This window comes from Papaver somniferum, chromosome 3 (genome assembly GCF_003573695.1).
Source record: "Papaver somniferum cultivar HN1 chromosome 3, ASM357369v1, whole genome shotgun sequence".
In the NCBI taxonomy this organism is placed as follows: Eukaryota; Viridiplantae; Streptophyta; class Magnoliopsida; order Ranunculales; family Papaveraceae; genus Papaver; species Papaver somniferum.
The window spans coordinates 21,842,252-21,861,598 of record NC_039360.1 but is presented as its reverse complement, the minus strand read 5'-3'; the positions used below and the strand labels follow the sequence as shown (position 1 = coordinate 21,861,598).

The following is a 19,347-nucleotide window of genomic DNA, read 5'->3' as shown; positions in this document are numbered from 1 at the left end:
ACCTAAAGCCTTTAGTTCAAGAGAATAATATGGAACAACATCTCGTGTCAAACGGCCCTCAGAAATGGGTCCCACACTCTAACCCTATAAATACCCCCTCTCCACCAAGAGTAAGGGGATCGGAAAAAACTAGGGGAGAGAAGGAGAGAGAGAAGGATTGTGAGTGTAAGTTTGTCCTTTACAATACATAGACCTATGTAAAATCCAAAGTCACTCGACTATCTTTGTAATCATCAAGTATATAGTGAAACAACAACCTCGTGGATGTAGGCCTTAGTGCTGAACCACGTAAATCCCAGTCTTATTTACATTTCAGCACGTTATATTCGTCTAATGCTCCATGAGTTTTACTTTGATGCTTCGTTTTCTTTATCTTCCCCTGCGTAAACACCTCTCACAACATTATTAGATGAGGCTATGATAAACCCGAAGGTTTTGAGCCAAGGAATCAATGTAATTTTGTCATCAGTGCGAGTATGTACCTAGAGTGCGAACTTTGTTTGTGAATATATAAATGCCTTTGTAATTTACGTGTTCACACCATCCACTGCCAAGAGTGTATACCTGGACAATTTGAACATTGAAATCTTCCTTAGACTCGCATATGCTAACAAACTTGTACTCATTGGTGGAAGAACTATAACTAAACCCATACCACCACAAGTACTTTCTTTCAAGATCCGGAAGGATAATATATTCTCTAGTGACTGGATTACAGACATAAGTAGGTCCATGTTGTATTTTACCAAATTTTTCGTCTCTCCTCCATGAATCGAAGCATATTAAACCATTGCACGAGCCAATAAAAGAACAATTCTTAAACAAAGGGTTTATATCTATCCTTGTTTCACTACTGTACAGTCTTGTATCATAAAAATGTTCATCATACTCAGTATAATAGGATTTTGGATGCCCTTCCTCACGACTAAAGATCATAAAACCTAACTTACCAAAATTACCATCAGCAGAATTAAGATGAATCAGGTGCAATTGAGAGAATGATGAAGACGAACAAGATCCCTCCAAAGTTTGCATATCAGTTTACATTACAATACTGATTCGGTGGGTAACCTAATCAACATCTCTAGCACGATCTCCTTTGGTAGATTGTACCTCATCATGAAATCCAATCCTTGACTAGATCGGAGGAGGATAGTAAGTAATAGACGATTAGATAGAGAGAGTATCTTGAATTGACTATTTTTTTCCTAGGGTTTCATTCTGGAGAGAAAGAGAGAGACAGATGGTGAGGAAATGAAATGAATTCCTCTTCTGTTTATGACCTTACAAATCTCGAAAGTTCCTCTCCCCTTTTCTCTCTGAACCAAAGAAGAAAAAAGAAACTACTTTCTTCCAAAACTTAAATCCTTGATCCATCCGGTTTTGGTTTGATTTTTCAGATCTACCAGACGGATTGAGTTTGTTTTCTTGTATATATTTAATTTCCAATAAAAAAACTATTTCTAAATAATTTTTATGGTTTTCTGATCGGTCTGATGGTTTCACAAAATTATCAGGACCTGTTTTCATATTTTCTAATTAGGGTTTTTTGGTGGATTTGGATTTGCATTGCTTTGGAAGAAAACGATCTACTTCGTCAAATATGGAGATCGTTTTTAAAGAAATTAATTTGGGCATATTACTTCCCTTTTATGGAAGCATCTGATATCTTTGATGATCAAGAAACAAAATGGTTTAAAACCATTATAAGGATTTTCAATCCTTCAAAGGGCTGCAGAAGTTTAATAGGATTTTGATATCTCGTTTCTTTAAGTTTCCATTGTAAATCTTTTACCATCTGTATTGTCCTGTTTATTGATGTAAATGATCAATGTAATCCTTCAAACCTCAATTTGAATGAGGTATTCTAATAAATAAAATTTAGGGGTTTCTTGAAGCCCCTGTTTCCATCAAAAAAAAAAAAATCTCGAAAGTTGAAACAACTTTTACCAAATTTCTCCTATTACTTTATGTAATTACTTTTTACGCTTGTATACTTTTTACTGAAGACTTTACTCTATCAGGGGGTTAGTCCTCGAGTGATTTCTAGGGAGTTGAGTGTATTTTAAATCTCAGGAATTTTGAGAGAGTTTGAGAGAGTGTAGGGAGTTTGAGAGAGTTTGGTGTTTTTGAGTTCAGGGAGTTTGGGGGAGTGTAGGGAGTTTGAGAGAGTTTATTAGAGGGAGTTTGGGGGAGTTTGAGAGAGTTCACACTCCTAACTCATTCTCTTTTAAGAAACAATAAACCCTCATTTGCAAATAACATTGATCTTTAATCAAAAGAAAAAAAATAAATGAAAATGATCATATCTCTGTATCAACAGTATGCTATTTTGTGCAACGAGATAATTTTTTTCCCCTTCAATTTAACGGTCTCCATTCAATTCTAACTCCCTTTATTTATTTCTGAAATTAGGGTTCTTATTTGGGGTGGTTAAGGGAGTAGTGGTTGGTTATAGGTGGTGATGGTAGTGGTGAGAAAATAGTTTTGACGGTGGTTGCAGAAGTGGTAATGTAATTCAACTCGGGGAAGCGCTAATTGTGAAGACTTCTACATTTTTTTTTGCTGGTGCATCTTACGGGATATGTAGATCTAAACAAATCTATATATCCACACGTTTTCATGGACTCTAGATCACTATCCTAATATTTTCATAGAAATGTTTCACCATATCATAATGGCCATCATCTGATAATCATTTCATCATGTTGGGAACAAAATTTTTGTTGCTGAGATTTGAGAAATCCGTATGATTTGAAAAGAAAGATTTTGAACCAAATTTGGTTGTGAGACCAAAATACACTAAAATCTCTACTCTTTTGAGAGATTTGTTGTGAGACCAAAATACACTAAAAACTCCTTCAAACTCCCCAAAGAAACCAACTCCCTAATATTGTAGGGTTTTATGACTAACAGGGAGTTCAAGAGCTTTTTTAAACTCCCCAGCGACTAACAGGTGTTTTCTAGGGAGTTTAGGAGACTCCTCTAAACTCCCCCACGACTAACGGTGATTTGGAGAGACTCCCTCAAACTCCCTCAGGACTAACAGGAGAAAATCCAAATACATTAAAATGAATAATAATTTATTAAATTTCAGATAAAATTGAATTTATTCTTGGCTAATGCCCAGCTAGATGGATGCCATCGTCCCTAGTTTCATGAATTTGATGTGCAATTCTCATCACCGAAGTAGAGCGCGTCAACCATGGTATTGTACACAATCCGTTTATTTGTTTATTGCATTGCTCCTAAGATAAAAGCTGGCTTATTAGTATTTATTGGAAAGAAAGCCTAAACAAACAGTGTCAGCAGTTAGCTCTATGATATGAAATAACACAGTCTGCTTTTTCAAAATGAAGTGTTACAGGAGGAAAGTTGAAACTATCAAAGCTTCCCCGGAAACAAGCATCGAAATTAGTAGCGAAATATTTTCTGGGACCAACGTAGTCAACTTCGAGGTTGCTAAAATGTGCCTTCACCAGATCTACAACTATGTCAAAATGATCTCTATACATAAAGATAGTCTAGCACCAGAATCTCTCAAAGCACCACCTTCACCTTGATCGTTAAGCTTGAAGGTATCTCTAGGAAATCCTACTGTTTTGTCACGTAAACTAACATCTTCTAGATTTAAGTAATAGTATGTCGTCCGAAATTGCTCCCGCACCACAATAGGAGTTGCATGTACGTTTCGAGCTGCGAATCCAATTGTCGCATCTTCACCGAACCTTAAATATGTGTTGGATGCCTTAATATTTTAGATAAACGTCTCGAAGCAGTAGGAAAATTTACCTTGTCCGGGCAGTACCAAATTGATTTAAAAAAGACCATTGGCCTTTCCCTAAACCAAGCATTCCTGCAATCATATTAGGTTTGCCACGTGAATGATTATCACCAAACAAACGATCAAAATTATCTTGGCGGAGACCGCAACTCACGTGTAAATCGATATTTTCGACGGCATCAGTGTTAGAGTCTAGAGTGAACGTCTCTTTAGCAACAACACCAGATGTAGCTGATCCACTGGCATAGGCTGCTATGTAAATGCATTGACCACCATCATTGCAGTGACCTTGCGGGCATTCAGGTGTGTTACAAGGAACAAGATGAAATGTAGTTGACAAGTTCCAAGGATAAAGTGGCATATCTTGAACAAAAGCTATAACGACACCTTCGCACTGAAGCCATGTCTGATCACTACCTGAATCAATTGCCAAATAGTTTTCATGAATGTCTATTGTCTACCAGGAAACGTACCTAATCCAACCTTTGCAACGTAAAACATTCCTGCTTCGTAAACTGTAGGAAATCGTGTAGCATCAGGATTCATGGAGTGTGTTGCATTGCTCTTGAGTAATATTTGTGACTAAATGTAACGCCCTCGAGCTCTGGATTGCTCAACGAGTCTTTGAAGCCTCTTTTCCCGTGTTAAATGGTCACCTAGGTATAAAGGTGATTCTTTGGAGTCTACATCTTTAAACTAAACCCTTTGTTTGGATTCACTGCAATGGCTGAGTTTAGTAGGAGTGACACATGAGTAATTGTTAGAAGAAAACTGAGAAGAGTTCCCCCCATGATTGAGCTGAAACGAATGTTACGAGTATGTATGTGCAATTTAGAACTTCAATTTACAGTAGTAACTAGGTCTTAACCCGTGCCGTGACGGCACGGGCGTGTATTCTGCTTGCTCGATGTTGGAAAACAACATCTTTCAAGAGGATTTTAGTTAACAGTTACAAATGATTATAGATATTGTTTCAGCAGTTTAATAAAACTCATCAACAACTATTGCAGTAAGTAAACAGAGGACGTGGTTTTGAACTTTAAGGGTCGTCATAGGCCTCGGTTTTAAAAACTGCAGCTGCTCAACATAAACAAATATGGACATAGGTCTGTGAAGACTTCAAGTAAAATTCCATGCATATCTCTTTAGTAGGATGGTTGGAATGCTAGAATCTCAATAGGCTGGAACCTTTAGTTAGTAATGGAAAAACTGGCTGCAACTTGCATGCCTCAAATGACGCAATAATTTTAATCCATTCGGTACAAATATGATAGTATAAGTTGTGAAAATAATTGATTACCTATCGTCAGTACATTTAATCGAAAAATCACATGTTATTAGTAAATGATCTCTAAAAGCTTACCGAAGTTATAAGTCTTTCATAGACGTATAAATTAATATATAAGGTATGAAACGACAAAACAAATTAATAGTTCTATACTGACAATTGTGATTTTTTTTGAATGTCATACAGAGGATTTGGAAGAATATCACAACTAAGTAAATTTTTTGACGTCAGTTCCAATATCATTTGAACCAAAAGATTACTTGTTACAAATAATAACTACGCTGCACGCATACACAATTCAGTAGTAGCAACGGCATTTAAGATAAATGTATTATTAAACTTAAAATGCATGTTTGAGATTACCGGGGATTCTTTCAACCAACAATATAATCCTTGGTTCGTTGTCGAAATACAGTGTGGAAGCACTACTCAGTTAATAACCGTAACTCCATACAGAAAGATCCAATGAAACTATCAGTTGAATCAATGTACTTAGAGAAACTGCTTGGAGCAGTTTCAGGCTGTAAAAATATTCCCAAAACTCATATTGAGATAACCTAAAAATATAACAAATAGATAAAATTATGACAGCAGAAACCACGAAAAACGTTCGCACATCCACTCACAAAAAAACTCTAACTATAAGGATTACGGGAGCGGAAAAATCTGCATACTTAGATGGATGTCACCATCCATCCTTAAGCATCTTAATCCATTAAAAAACTACATATATACATGGTGTTTGAGGGTGAAAACAGTTTCTGCTGGTTTCGGTAATTTCGTGTGATGTGGGTGAGAAACAAATCTAAATCCTAAACAATGTACTGGAAGGGAGTACTTTAGATTCGAGAGATCAATCTGTACATGTCCGGCCAAAACCAAGAAATGGCTGTTCCAGACTTGCTTCGGTCACAAAGTGGAGGAGAAGGGTTGGTTTTGGGGAGGGAAGCGAAGAGACTGTTGAGACCAGAATAGTTGATTCTGGAAGAGTAGTTGTTTTGTGACTTGTATCAGAAAGTAGGAAGCTAACAGATGGGAAATCTTGCAAATGTTTTCTGATTGTTGTATGCTCCTGACCAGAACTTGTTGTTCGGTGAAAATAGGTAATGCCTATTTATACAAGTCGAAGTGAAACGCACTCTGGTCTCATTAAGAAATGGAAAATGGGTGAGTAAATGGGAGGAGGTGGTAACCAGTAACGCTTGGAATTCATGTTCCATAAAAGAAAGCATTTCACCATTACTTTCTGTATCTACAAACCGCCTCGTCCTTATGACACTTTCTAATAACGAGCGTAGTGTATGCCGCACGCTGTAAACCGCCAAACCAATACCCAATGAGCATCCCCCAGTTTATGACATCTGTTGATGTCTCGAGTGTTTTCGTGGATAAGAGTTTACCTTACTGTTACACAAACAATTTCAATGGTAAAAAAGAAAGAAAAGAAATTACACAAAGTACACAAGAAAAGAATTTACCTTACTGAAGAGAACGCCAGTTTTGTTTGTTGATCTGTGATGAAAAAGAATTTAACAAAACCTAAACTACAAAGTGTAAGACCGAAACTTGTCCAAGAAAAATGCAAATAAAAAAATAGAGAGTTTGATCAAACTCTTATTCAGACAAAATATCCAGTGAAGAATAACCATTTCGTTTTCTTCCCGTGACATTCAATAGCAGAGCCTTGATTCCCAATTCTTTATGAAACATTTATTTCTAACCATGATCATATTTATTCGTATCTCTAGAATGCATAACAACCGTAGATTTGTGTGTTGGGATGAGATCCTGACCGCCACTAACACAGAAAAAATTATCCAAACCGTGTTTTACACAAACTGGATCTGAGATAGTATTGGAGAACGATGGGATATACGGTGGGTGCGTTCCAGTGAGAAAGGTTATGAAATCGTAAATCACACGTAATTTTTTTTTCAATTTTATAAATCGAACCGCATGGTAAAGCGTGAATTGACATTCACAATCGATTATTAAATCGTATGTTCTCTTGTAAATAAGATTGTATTATGCAGAGTTTTTGTCTTTTGTAGATTTTTTTTTTCTTTGATCCAACTTAGTGAAGTTCGTTAAACATCAAAAATAGCCAGGTGGAACACTCGTTAGAAATTATCCTACAATAGGTCATGAGTTCGAACCTCCCCGTTATAATTTTTGAAAATCCATATCTTGACTTGAGTATTTAATTTTCCTTTATAAGGTTGGAACTAACGCCACACATGCGAGTTGTGGGGATTGGCACGGAGAACCACAACCTTTGATTTATGTTTGCCAGGACAAATCCCGACCACCACTAAGACAGGCAAACTTAGCCTAGCTTTGTTTTGTACTAATGATGCAACCAAATTTTTGGATATCCATATTTATCTATAATACAAAACATAATGGGTTTTAAGCCACCGACGGACGGATAACATTTTCAGAGATAAACGGATAATCCAACCATCCCAGTCTCATCTTAGCCATTTTCATCTAACGAATGTAAGAGTTGTAACTTTCTTCCATTATATTTATATGCATTGATAAACCTCATAATTAACTCCATACTAATTAAAAAAAAATGTCCCACCAAAAAAATAAAGTGGACAATTAAATATTAAAACCACGTAGAACTCATATTTTATTATAGAAAAAAAAATCCTTGCACCATATCTTTAAGAAAATCAGATTAGCTAAACCAGAGTCGGTCCTGTGCCTAGAAGGGCTTTGTGCGAAAAAAATTCATATGGCCTTTTATAAGGTGAAATATTATTATTTTTTGATAATTTTACAAAAATAGTACGCAGAAAATCTCAATAATTTGCAAAACTATAGACAATGTTGCGCTAGATAAAACGCTAAGTTAAACGGGAGTAGTAACTCTTTTTGTTAATGTTCACCTACAAGAACAAAAATACCCGAAGGAAACAAAACATATAGCCATGGGTATACCGATATGTGTTATAATATGATAAAGATACAGTGTAAGTATAATCCAGGGGCTAAAAAATAACAAAAATAATTTGATGGCCTGGTGGATCGATGTACTTACCTAGCAAATTTTTTCTTTTTAAATGTTAGACTGGACTGGCTTGGAGGGGAAAGTAAGTGTACATCGTAGGGAACAAGGGCCCTCCACAGAGCTGGGCCCTGTGCGGTCGCACGGCCTGCACGGTCTCAGGCACGGCTCTGAGCCAAGCCTTCATCAACCTGCAAAACACAAAGAACATTGAACATTGGCGGTTACAACGTGTAAAACCCAAATAACAAAAAGAAAAGATCCTCTTTTTAAAAATACAAAGAATAGTTTTCATTGTACTCATTGTAAAGGCAATAATCAAAAGATGAAATGACTCACCGAAAATTTACTCTTAAATTATAGGATTTATTTTAATTTTAGCGCTCGAATAAGACAACCTTCATAAACCTGCAAAACACAAGTAACTTTAGAGAATTTGCGGTTGCAATGTGTAAGACCCAAAGAACAACAACTTTAGGTCGTTTTTTAAAAAAATACAAAGAATAATTCCCATAATTTTCATTATCTTAATAGTCGTATTATACATATCATGAAAAATGAACCATGTTTTCATCCATAACAAATTTAGCATTCTTAGGAACATTTGAGCATTCTTGATACAGATCATGACCATATTTTCGTCCATATAAATATGATTGACAATCGTGGTGGCTTGAGTTTTTACGGTGACATCAAATCTTATTCATTCATTGATGCCATGAATAGTTTAATTAAACTCTGCTGCCTCTTTAAATGGAGACTCTTTGTCGTGAAAAGTGAGATATAGATGGCTCGAGCAGCGGTTTAGCCTTAGAAATGTAAGCAAAAAAAGTAGCGTTTTTGACCGTGTTTAATCTTAAATTTAAGCACGAAGAGTAAAAATCTTGATTGGATATCTTTCTGCTAAGGTACAATTATCGAGCTCACCCAGTTCACCGTTGATTTAGATTTTGTGTCCTCCTGCTGATCTGTTTCTACACCAAGAAACATTACAAAAAGGGCCATCATAATTGAGGAGAAAATTGAGGACATGCACTGCGCGATTAAGGTATACAACCCACTTTTTTCTTACTTTAATCAGACCAAAAAGACCGGAATGGAATCACCAGAGCATATAGATAATGAACACATGACGATAGTCCTTGCGATCTAAGAATAATTTATGGGAGGATGTAATTACATTTATTGCTCATCGGATGAAGTTTTTGCATAATGATCTTTGAGGATCGTAAAAAAAATAATTATTTAAGGCCAAAATAAAGCAATTTACCTGGATTTTTATCAAAAGCTATTGTTCTAACCAGTTAGAAGTGTAACCTAATTTATAAATATTTGGAAGAAAAATATCTAAGATACCCATAGATGCAAAATCTCACGAGTCAAATAAAGTCTTATGGTGTGTAATAGTAATTATTAAAATCTTTATGACAAAAATTATCCCGTCTCACGAGCATATGCGAGAGGCTCTTTAGAGACTCGACTGTGCCGTGCCGTTACGGCACATGTTATTTCTAGTTAAGAAAATATATCAAGAAGATGTTTGGATATCAAGACTAATCGGGAAAGTATTTTTTTTAGTATGTCGACATTCCTCTTGTATATATAGATTCATTACCATATCTTTCAAGATGCATGCATGCATGGAGTGGTAGAGATAATTATGTAATCAATATTAAAATATTTATTTATAATTGCCATCTCTTCTTCGTAGAGTGTACGTTTAATTAGAGATAATTTTGCAATCAATTTTGAAATATTTATAAAATCTTGCATCAATTATTGTGTATGTTTATTAGAGATAATTCTGTAATCAATATTAAAAAAATTATAATTACCATCTCTTTTATTATGAGTGTACGTTTAACTAGAGATAATTCTGTAATCAATATTAAAAAAATTATAATTACCATCTCTTTTATTATGGAGTGTACGTTTAACTAGAGATAATTTAATCAATATTCAAATATTTATAAAATCTTACTTCAAGTCGAACGGTAAACGACCTTCGGTTAATAGAGGAATTATGGTAATTACGTAACAAGATATCTTTTGAGGCAACCACGGTAAAAAATATAGTATTTTTTCTATTTCTTATAGGCTATTCTTTGTTTGTGTGGTTTAGTCCTGCCTTGGTTCTTTGTTGCAGTCTCTATGGTGGTTTCAGTTCCTACCTCGTTGTATCCTTGTCACACAACGAAAAAGGACCAAGGATGTTGTGTTCAGTTTCTTGGAATATTCATTAACAAGGATTTTACAGAACTAGGTTTATTTTCTTACCAGTATTCAGTGAGAAGAGTTTCTTGGAATATTCCGCATTTTATGGCTTTTTATGCATGAGTTTGTTTTGTTCTTACTGATAGAGCTGGGTGTGCAGAAACTACTGGCGGGATCGTGATATTGCGCATTTTATACTTGAACATTTGTATCGGGATATACCTGAAGATCCTGACTCACCTGATGAATCCAGCTCCATAATTTCTGATAAGACAATCAGCTCTAGTGGCAGATTTTATCAGAGTTTGACCTTGCTTGACGAAGACCTTCCTCTAACATTCTCCGACAGGAGTGTCATTAAGGAGTTTTCAAGGAAAGTGAAGAAACAAATGAACAACAGGTAGATAGGTGATAATTCGAAGGCCGTTTCAATTTCCACAGTACCAGGTGATAATTCAATTATTGGATAGATAGGTTTCTGAAGTCAACTGTAAGTAAGTTTCTATCTTTTATTTAGATCATCTAATGAATTGGCTTGGGTTCGATATAAATTGTATATATAATTTGAGTCCAATTTAGAGAGTTGTGGTTGAAAGCCGAACAAAACTTAGATTCTAGAGCTTCTGGACCCACTTGAGAAAATATAGACGAATAGAAATCGCGGATTTTAAGATCTTTTCGGTGTTTTTTGCCGCACACAAAATGAGGCAGGTGACGACTACCTACCCAAAGATCATACAAAAAACCTGGTTTAATTTTCACTCACGCCTTCCGCCTCCCTATTTTCCGTACTATTTTTTCTTTCTCGTGAAACCCTAGCCAAGAAAATCCTTCTTCTTCCTGTTTGCTTGCCGCGAGAAAACTTAAATTTCAAAGGGTTTTTGATACCAATCGTGAGGATATTTGGTAACAATCGTGATCATATCGTGGAGTTAATATGCAGTCAGCAGTTTGAAAAAGGGATTGACAGTGCATTCGGAGAAAAAAGGGATTGAAGATTAGAGAATGATTTTCGCAGCTTTTGCTCCTTTCTTCACCTGAGGTTTTTTATGTGTTTATCCATTGACTACTGCTACATTGTTTTTTGATAGTGATTTTTTAAGAGCCATTAAGAATTTTATGTTTTATATTTTGGGTTCCAGGAAAATAGAAATTAGGGCCAAACTCAGAAAGAACATATCTGTTTAGAAATTCTACTGAAGAAATATATTGTTGGAGTCTCTCTACTGAGGTAGTATTCACTGCCCAACCGATTATTTTCCTATAACTTGAGTTTAGGATGTTGGATTTACATTATGCTCCCTAAGCTAGCAGCTGACCTTACTTTTCATAAGGTCACTCTTGTTATTCGTACGGGAATGACATTTTATGGGGGAGAGTTCTTGATTTAAATTGTTGCTTAATTTCCAAATCTTTGTGGGGAGTGCGGCCGTGGAATATTATAGGAGTTTTCTTGTATCTTTATAAACTCCTTGATGAATGCATTTAGCCTCGGTTTTATTATTGCATCCAAATAAGTTGACATGTTATTCTCTTTTGGTCATGAAGAATCTATATGAAAATTTCATTAGGATCCCACTAGTTTTCGTACCTTTGCCAATTTTATTGACAAAAAGGAGGAGAATTAATGTGTAGTTCATACTATAAATACATATGGTTTACAAATCATTATGTAAGGGGGAGTGATTTTCATGTGAGATGAAAGTATTGACTAAGTGGGAGTGATACATATCACCATAGTATTGTTGTCAAAGTTGTGATACAATTGAACTTTGATGTTGTATAATAATACTATGACACTGTATTACTATGATTGAGAGCAATCGTTTTCTCATTGTTATTGCTACGGATCTTCAACAACTATGATGCTGAATTGAACATCTATGGAATCACGAGAGTACTTGGAAGAGACGAATATTTCGAGTATCGTTGAAGAGCCAAGGAGATCAAGCATTTGGATTAGAAGCTACAAAGTCTTATTTATTTTGTAATCCATATGTATTGATAATTTTGTAATTAAAATTTACAAAGGGGGAGATTGTTAGATCATTGCTTGGCCGAACTCGCAAGCGTTGCTATCTCAATCTTGTTTATCAATATTAGTTATTAAAACTATAAGTCTTGATTTCTAGTCTACTTAATTATAGTGATGTCTAAGTCGTTTTACGATAGTTTTCGTTCATACACATTTGAGACTTCGAGATGAGTTTAACTCGCTTATATATTTCTCGAAATATGTGTTGATAAGCTTTCGCTTCAATCAAGCTTACTTGATCATGTGAAAATTTTCGAGTAACATCTTACATGATTTGTGTGATACAATCATTTGATGTATCCTTGGAATGTTTCGATATGATTATTTCAATATCTTGAAAATCGCTTTGATGAAAATAGTTTGTGAATAACAACTATTATAACATCCTCTAAGAAAGTTTCAATGATTGAAATGAGAGTTTAGTATGTGTAACCATGATTGGATATAAACATAGTGTCTTCGCACATTTGTGTATAAGTCCAAAACCGGGAACCTAAAGTATGCATGCTTGTATGTGTACTAATGGTCGATGGAGACTGGGTAAGTATGCGTACCCATATACTTATACTGGCAGAAAGTTCACGACCGTGAATTTCTGTTAAGTTTGGAAATCAAAACCAATTCAAGCTGGGTTTGGTAATGCTTTTATTTTTTCAAAAGCACTTTCGAAACCTATATATGTCAATAATTTTTAAAATTGGTGTTTGGTAAAAAAAAATCAAAGTGCTTTTTATCCAAAACACATCCCGATTCCTCAATTTTTAAAAGCTGAGGAGGAGGGGCTTCTAAAAACTACAAAAGCATAAACTTTGGTCCCACCAAAATATAATGCTTGATTTATCCATTTTGTCCCTATTTTATTTTGCAAATGACAAAAGTTACCCTTAAATATATATATAATCATTTTTTTTATTTCTTATATTATTTTAAAAAATTCTTTAGATATTCTTAATTTGTCAAAAATAAATAAATAATAATAAAAAAATAGTAATTAATTTTAGTTTGATTTTTTGTTTGAAATATACATATATATATATATATATATACTAAAAAGTGGTTAAGTAAAATATTTTTTTTTAAAAATAAAAATTAGTAAATTTGATATTTAATATATTTATATTTAAGATTAATTATTTTTAACCCAATAAAATTGAATAAAAATTGATTTCAGAGACATGTCTGTTTTTGTCATTTGCCACAACAATAGTGGTTGAATCTGATATTTTACCAAACACATTTTGATTGCTTTTTTAATCAGCTAATATTTTACCAAACGTCTAACTGTTTTTTTTCCCACAGCACAACATAGCAACGCCCATCAGAAAAGTGCTTTTATGAAATCCGCAACAATAGCAAACTAAGCCTCAATCCGGTTACCTAAGTATGCGTACCCGTACGCCCACTGGCGAAGAAGTTCACATCCGTGAATTTCTGCTGAGTTTGGAAACCAAAACAAACTTAATCCGGTTACTAAAGTATGCGTACCCGTATGCATACTTTGGTTGATTATCTCTCTAAATTGGTTCATGAACTCAAGCTTTTATATAATAAGGAATGCAATCTTTGCAAACCATGGCAATAACGTTCATGAATCAAATCGATTTTGCTTCAGTTGTGTCTTGTATACTTCTATATGATCTAATCAATTGAACAACTCTCCAACTATTTCACTTGAAGTCATTTGAACTAGTTATGGTGATTAAGATGAATAAGGTTGATATGAAGGTGTTCATATATCTAACCACGGTTAACTATTGGTGAGCCAACCAGGTGTACATCTAGGTACGATTACTCAAACCTGAATGAAAGGTGAATTTCATTTATGTGAAGCTAAGTTCGATCTAACGGTTGAAAGATATATTAGCTTGAAGAGAATCAGGTTTTCATCTAACCGTGAATATTGGATGCTTTGTTACACAGCTAACATTGATTGCAAACCCCGATTTGAAAACTGTATAAAGGAGAACTCTAGCAACTGGGAAACCTAATCCCCACACTTCCTGTGTGTTACTAGTTGCATAATCTAGAGTCGATTCTCCTTTAACTTAGGTTTTTCACGAAACCCTGTAGGTTAACGACTTGAAGACTTCATTTGGATTGTGAAGCCAGACCCAACTATTTTATTTCTAGTTGCGTGTCTGATCTTTCCCGATTCTATCGTCTGAGTACTATATTCTCTAAGATTTGCTCGAGATTTAATCTCCGATAGGCAAGATAAAAATAAGTCACAAACATCTTCGTCTCATCGTTTTTGATTCCACAATATCTAGTTTCTCTTCCATACGATTTAGATTATTGTGAGGTGATTCATAATACTAGGTTGTTCTTCGGAAATATAAGTCTGGTTTATCAATTGGTTCCTATTCACCTTGATTTATCAAAAGACGGAACAAAAACTCTTGGGTATTTATGTGGGAGACAGATTTATTTAATCTATAGACTTTTCTATGTGAGACAGGTTTGTTTATCAAGTCTTCGATTTTGGGTCGTAACAACTCTTGGTTGTGGGTGAGATCAGCTAAGGGAATCAATTGCATAGTATCCTACTGGGATCAAAGACGTAAGGAGCTCAAATGTACCTTGAATCAGTGGGAGATTGATTAAGGTTCAACTACAGTCCAGTCCGAAGTTCATTGGTAGTAGGATAGTGTCTGTCGCGTCTTAATACAGTGTGGTGTTCAAATCTGGACTAGGTTCCGAAGGTTTTCTGCATTTGCGGTTTCCTCGTTAACAAAAGTTCTGTTGTCTATGTTATTTATTTTCCGCATTATATTTTATTATATAGTTGAAATAGCACAGGTTGTGCGTTGAATCGATCAATTGGGAATTCCAACCTTTGGTTGTTGATTGAAATTGATTGATCCTTGAACATTGGTCTTTGGTACCGTTCAAGTTATATTTCTTGTATTCAATAGGGCTCGTGAATTTCTATTTTCTGATTGCAGATTGAATAAGAAGAGATAGAGATATTAAATCCTTGATATACTTTTCTTAGATTGTTTCTAACTTTCTAGTTGATTCTATAGAAAGTATATTAGAGTTTGTTTATTCAGATTGCCGAACAAAATATTGGGTGTGGTTGTTAGACCCCCGCATTTTCACGGTTGCTTTGCTTTTTTTAAAAAAAATTCCTTCTAAACCAAACTTTACCATTAATGCATACATATGGACTTCGGTTTGTTCGCATGTTTCTTTTTTTTAGATTTTCGTAACCGAAATCTTCCTTAATTGCATATATGTGGAGTTCAGTTTGTTCGCAAAAAAACTTGACTAACCAAACTCTTTCCTAATTGCATATATGTGGAGTTTTTTTTGTTCGCAAAAAAACTTGACCAACCGAACTATTCTCTGGAACACAAAATTAGAGTTGGCCTATTTTTCGTGAACTTTTGCTACTAACCAAACCTTACGCTGAGAACCCTTATGTTGCGTATGATTTAGTGAATAATTTATCGGTTAAGATAATATCTTTTGTGTTCTTCATTAGTGGCAAAGGTAAAAAAATCCAACCAACCTTTACTGGAAGATATGAGAACTCCCACACCTCGAGGCAGAGTACAATGTGGTGCCAATAAGCGTGGAACCAAAAATTCTAAGTTTGGAGGTGGGTCATTACCGCGTGTTGTCATCCAAGATGATGTCAATAGAGATAATTTTGACAATTTAATCCAACAAGTTGATCAAGAGATTGTGGAATGGGTAATCAAGAACATAATCAAGGTGGAGAAGAGGAACCAGCTGAAGAAGAAGAAAGACATAAGGATGAAGAAAATGAGAATGAAGAAGATGAGGAAGAAGGAGATAAGGATGGAGAAAATGAAGATGACGAATCAGAGGAGGACTGGGAGGACGAGGAAGAGGAAAAATGAGAAATAGTTCAAGATAAACCTAGAAGGACGCCTAAAAAGCCTTGTGCTAGATATGCATAAATTCCTCATAAGGATTTTTGTTTGCTTCCAAAGAACCCAACTTACGGTACTCCAAAAGACCAAGGGCAGGTATTGTTTGGCTACAAAAACTCATGGAATGCCAAGATCTTTGATACAAAGGTATTAAATCTTAACCATCAATATTTTTCAGTCATTTTATTATATTTTGACATATATTTTTCTATACATTAGTATATAAGATATGCTGTTGTTTTTGTAGGATCATAATAATGCGGTTCATTGTTTGAAACGTCAGAAGCACAAGATATGGGATATAGCGGACGAGTGTGATGAGGTCCGGTTGGAGGTATTTGAATGTGTACTATGGAACGCGATATAACATGCGCATCAAAAATTTGATAATGTTATTGTTTCTGCATTTGCCGAGAGGCTTTATCCAGAGACGGATACCTTTCGTCTTCCATTTGGCAAGATGGAAATAACTCCGGATGATTTCAAGAGAATAACATGCCTACCAATTATGGGGAAAATTGTTTGAGAAGTCTACGATCCCTTGATGACTTATGAAGCTCTTGAAAAATTGGTAGAAAAGTGTCTAGGACGAGGCAAGGGCAAGGTGGAAAGACGAGGGTACCCAAATATACTTCAATCTAAAACTTTTACACCTATAAGTCCTTTTCCAAAAGTGATTGTATATGGAATGAGTCGAGACAATACAACTAATCGGTTCATACTTCGTTTGATCGTCAATGGATACAAAATCAAGACAATACAACAACGAAGTATGTTTACTTGATAATAGGTTCGGACTTAACTAAACTCTAGGGATTTTCTATCAAGTAAAATAGGAATTAACATTTGTGAGATTTATTTTAAATTATAATAAACACAATTATAATTGCGTAAAATAAAAGTAAATGACACAACAAGATTTTTTGTTAACGAGGAAACCGCAAATGCAGAAAAACTCCGGGACCTAGTCCAGAATTGAATGCTCTCAGAATTAAGCCGCTATACAAAATTAAACCAACTTCGAATAGTTGAGACCAAGCAACTAAACCTATAGTTCACCTAGTTTCCTCAGTATCCCTGTGCCTCCAACTTGAAGTAAGTCATGCACTTGGAACAATTCCTTTGGTTCATATTCCAAACAGTAAAGGAACAACAAACTTGTTCGGTAACAACTCCTTTTCAAACAACGTGATATGAGTTTGACAAAGGTTCTTCCGTTTAACCAATAAAATCCTTTGTCGGGTCCTTTGATCAATCTCTCAACAACTACCTAAGTAATTGTTAGATTATGCAGTCAATACTATTAATCACAAAGAAGTGTATTGATGCCGATCTACTCAACTAATCAATCCAATCTATCACAAGGATAAACCGATTATAGTTGAATCCCTTTCCAGCCGAAACAAGTATTGTGCACACCAAAGATTATGAACCCAAAAAGTCTTCTTGTCTTCAAATCTTCTTTGATCTTCAATAAACACCTGCATACTATCAACTTGAATCTCTTGTGATCAATCATACACAGAACGGAGTCTGTTAACGTTGGATTATCACAAGACGTCTTTAGATCTACGAACAGTATAAAGATCCCCATCGAAACTTCGATCTAATTTGAGTGAATGTTATATCAGAAGAGAATATTCTCAAGCATAAAAAAACTAGGTGCAATCAAAGTTCAACAGCCGTTAGTCAATCAAATAAACTACAATTATCTAGTTTTCCACCAACGGTACTAATAGAGCTTCTCAATCCCAAAGAAGTCTTTAAACCAAGCGGCCAAGATTTCTTCTAATTAGGATACTTTTCTCTCCGATAGGAGGCTCCACCAGTAACAACACAACTGAGGTAGTTTTGCTGGCTCTGAGGATTAGTTTGATAGAAATTGAAACTTCAATATTTATATACAAGGAAGTTTGGACACCAAGGAATTTCCAAAACCGAATATTCTCAAAGATATGCAATAAACACAAATTCGGTTTCCATAACTCCTGGAAATGCCTGTCCAAATATTGACCGAAATCCCAATAGAAAAATCTATAATCAGTAAATGCACATTACTAATTATTATTTTCTAAAGATATGCATTTAATTGATGGAAATTAAATAGCATATGAAGACTAAGAAACCTTAATTAAAAGATTCTCAATTTATTTCGATCCTGGGATTCTCCTTTAGCTATTAAGGAATATCTTTGAACAATTTTTGATAAGAGTTATTGCACATGTTCAAAGTATGTCGACACCTTTAGTTTGCAAGTCCTTTTTCATACTTACAATCTTGGAAACGATTTTCCACACTTCCAAACAAGTTTAGAATTGGTTCATCTGACTTCCAAGAACTATGTGATTGATTATCCTATCAAATCACTAATCATGGGTTTCACGGTTCTACCAAAACAAGTTCGGTTCTACCTCTATGTGAGTATTGTGCATAGTCACGCTAGTTACCAAAACTTGGTTGACTAGGTACTAGGATTGGTTCCCCGCAACTTATGGTAACTACCTGTATTCAGTTGCACATGTCCATAGGATCGGTTCCCCCAGAACTACAAACTTGTTGCACATGTTCATAAGATCGGTTCTCCCAATAACTAAAACGTGTTGCACCTCTTACAAGGATCGATTCCCTTCTTGTAATGTGTTGCACCTCTTACTAGGATCGATTCCCCAATAGCTAGTTAAAGTTTATCTCATTACAATGTATTGATCATACCATCTTGAGTGATTACTTAAGATCGGTTTCACTAATAAAAGTCATACCAATACATAAGTGAGGTCTCGTGAATAGTTTTACAAAGATACATAAATAAGTTTATGAGCGGTTATACTAAACACACATATTGGTAATTCAAAATAGATTTGCAATGAATAACAATACCAATAAGCCTCGCGATTTCCATTTAGACTCACAAAACAAGTTTGTGAACTTACTTCCTTTAAACGAATGTAAAACATTGTTTCTTAGGATGAAATCTTCACTCATACCCATACATAATCACAATAACATTCATATGACCATGTCCATGTCTTATATACAAAGTTTAATGGTTAAGAAATAAACCTCGTATTGTATTCCTTAATACTACATCTAACTAGAGTATAATCATTC

General features: G+C 34.9%; 1 protein-coding gene across 1 annotated transcript; it reads right to left on the bottom strand.

Moving 5' to 3' along the window:
- Nucleotides 1–3,490: 3,490 nt before the first annotated feature.
- On the bottom strand, nucleotides 3,491–4,330 carry LOC113359142 (aspartic proteinase nepenthesin-2-like). Its single transcript, XM_026602819.1, has 3 exons — nucleotides 4,258–4,330; nucleotides 3,793–4,201; nucleotides 3,491–3,728 (listed from the first exon to the last, which is right to left on the bottom strand). The coding sequence occupies exons 1-3, from the start codon at nucleotides 4,328–4,330 to the stop codon at nucleotides 3,491–3,493; spliced, it is 720 nt and encodes a 239-aa protein (XP_026458604.1).
- Nucleotides 4,331–19,347: the final 15,017 nt, after the last annotated feature.

What these genes read in the sequence shown, in the direction of transcription:
- LOC113359142 (XM_026602819.1), bottom strand. Translation starts at nt 4,330, where the DNA reads ATGAATCCTGATGCTACACGATTTCCTACAGTTTACGAAGCAGGAATG. An exon ending in CGTTGCAAAGGTTGGATTAG is followed by an intron (nt 4,202 to 4,257) that starts GTACGTTTCCTG and finishes CAATTGATTCAG; the next exon opens with GTAGTGATCAGACATGGCTT. An exon ending in TTTGGTACTGCCCGGACAAG is followed by an intron (nt 3,729 to 3,792) that starts GTAAATTTTCCT and finishes CACATATTTAAG; the next exon opens with GTTCGGTGAAGATGCGACAA.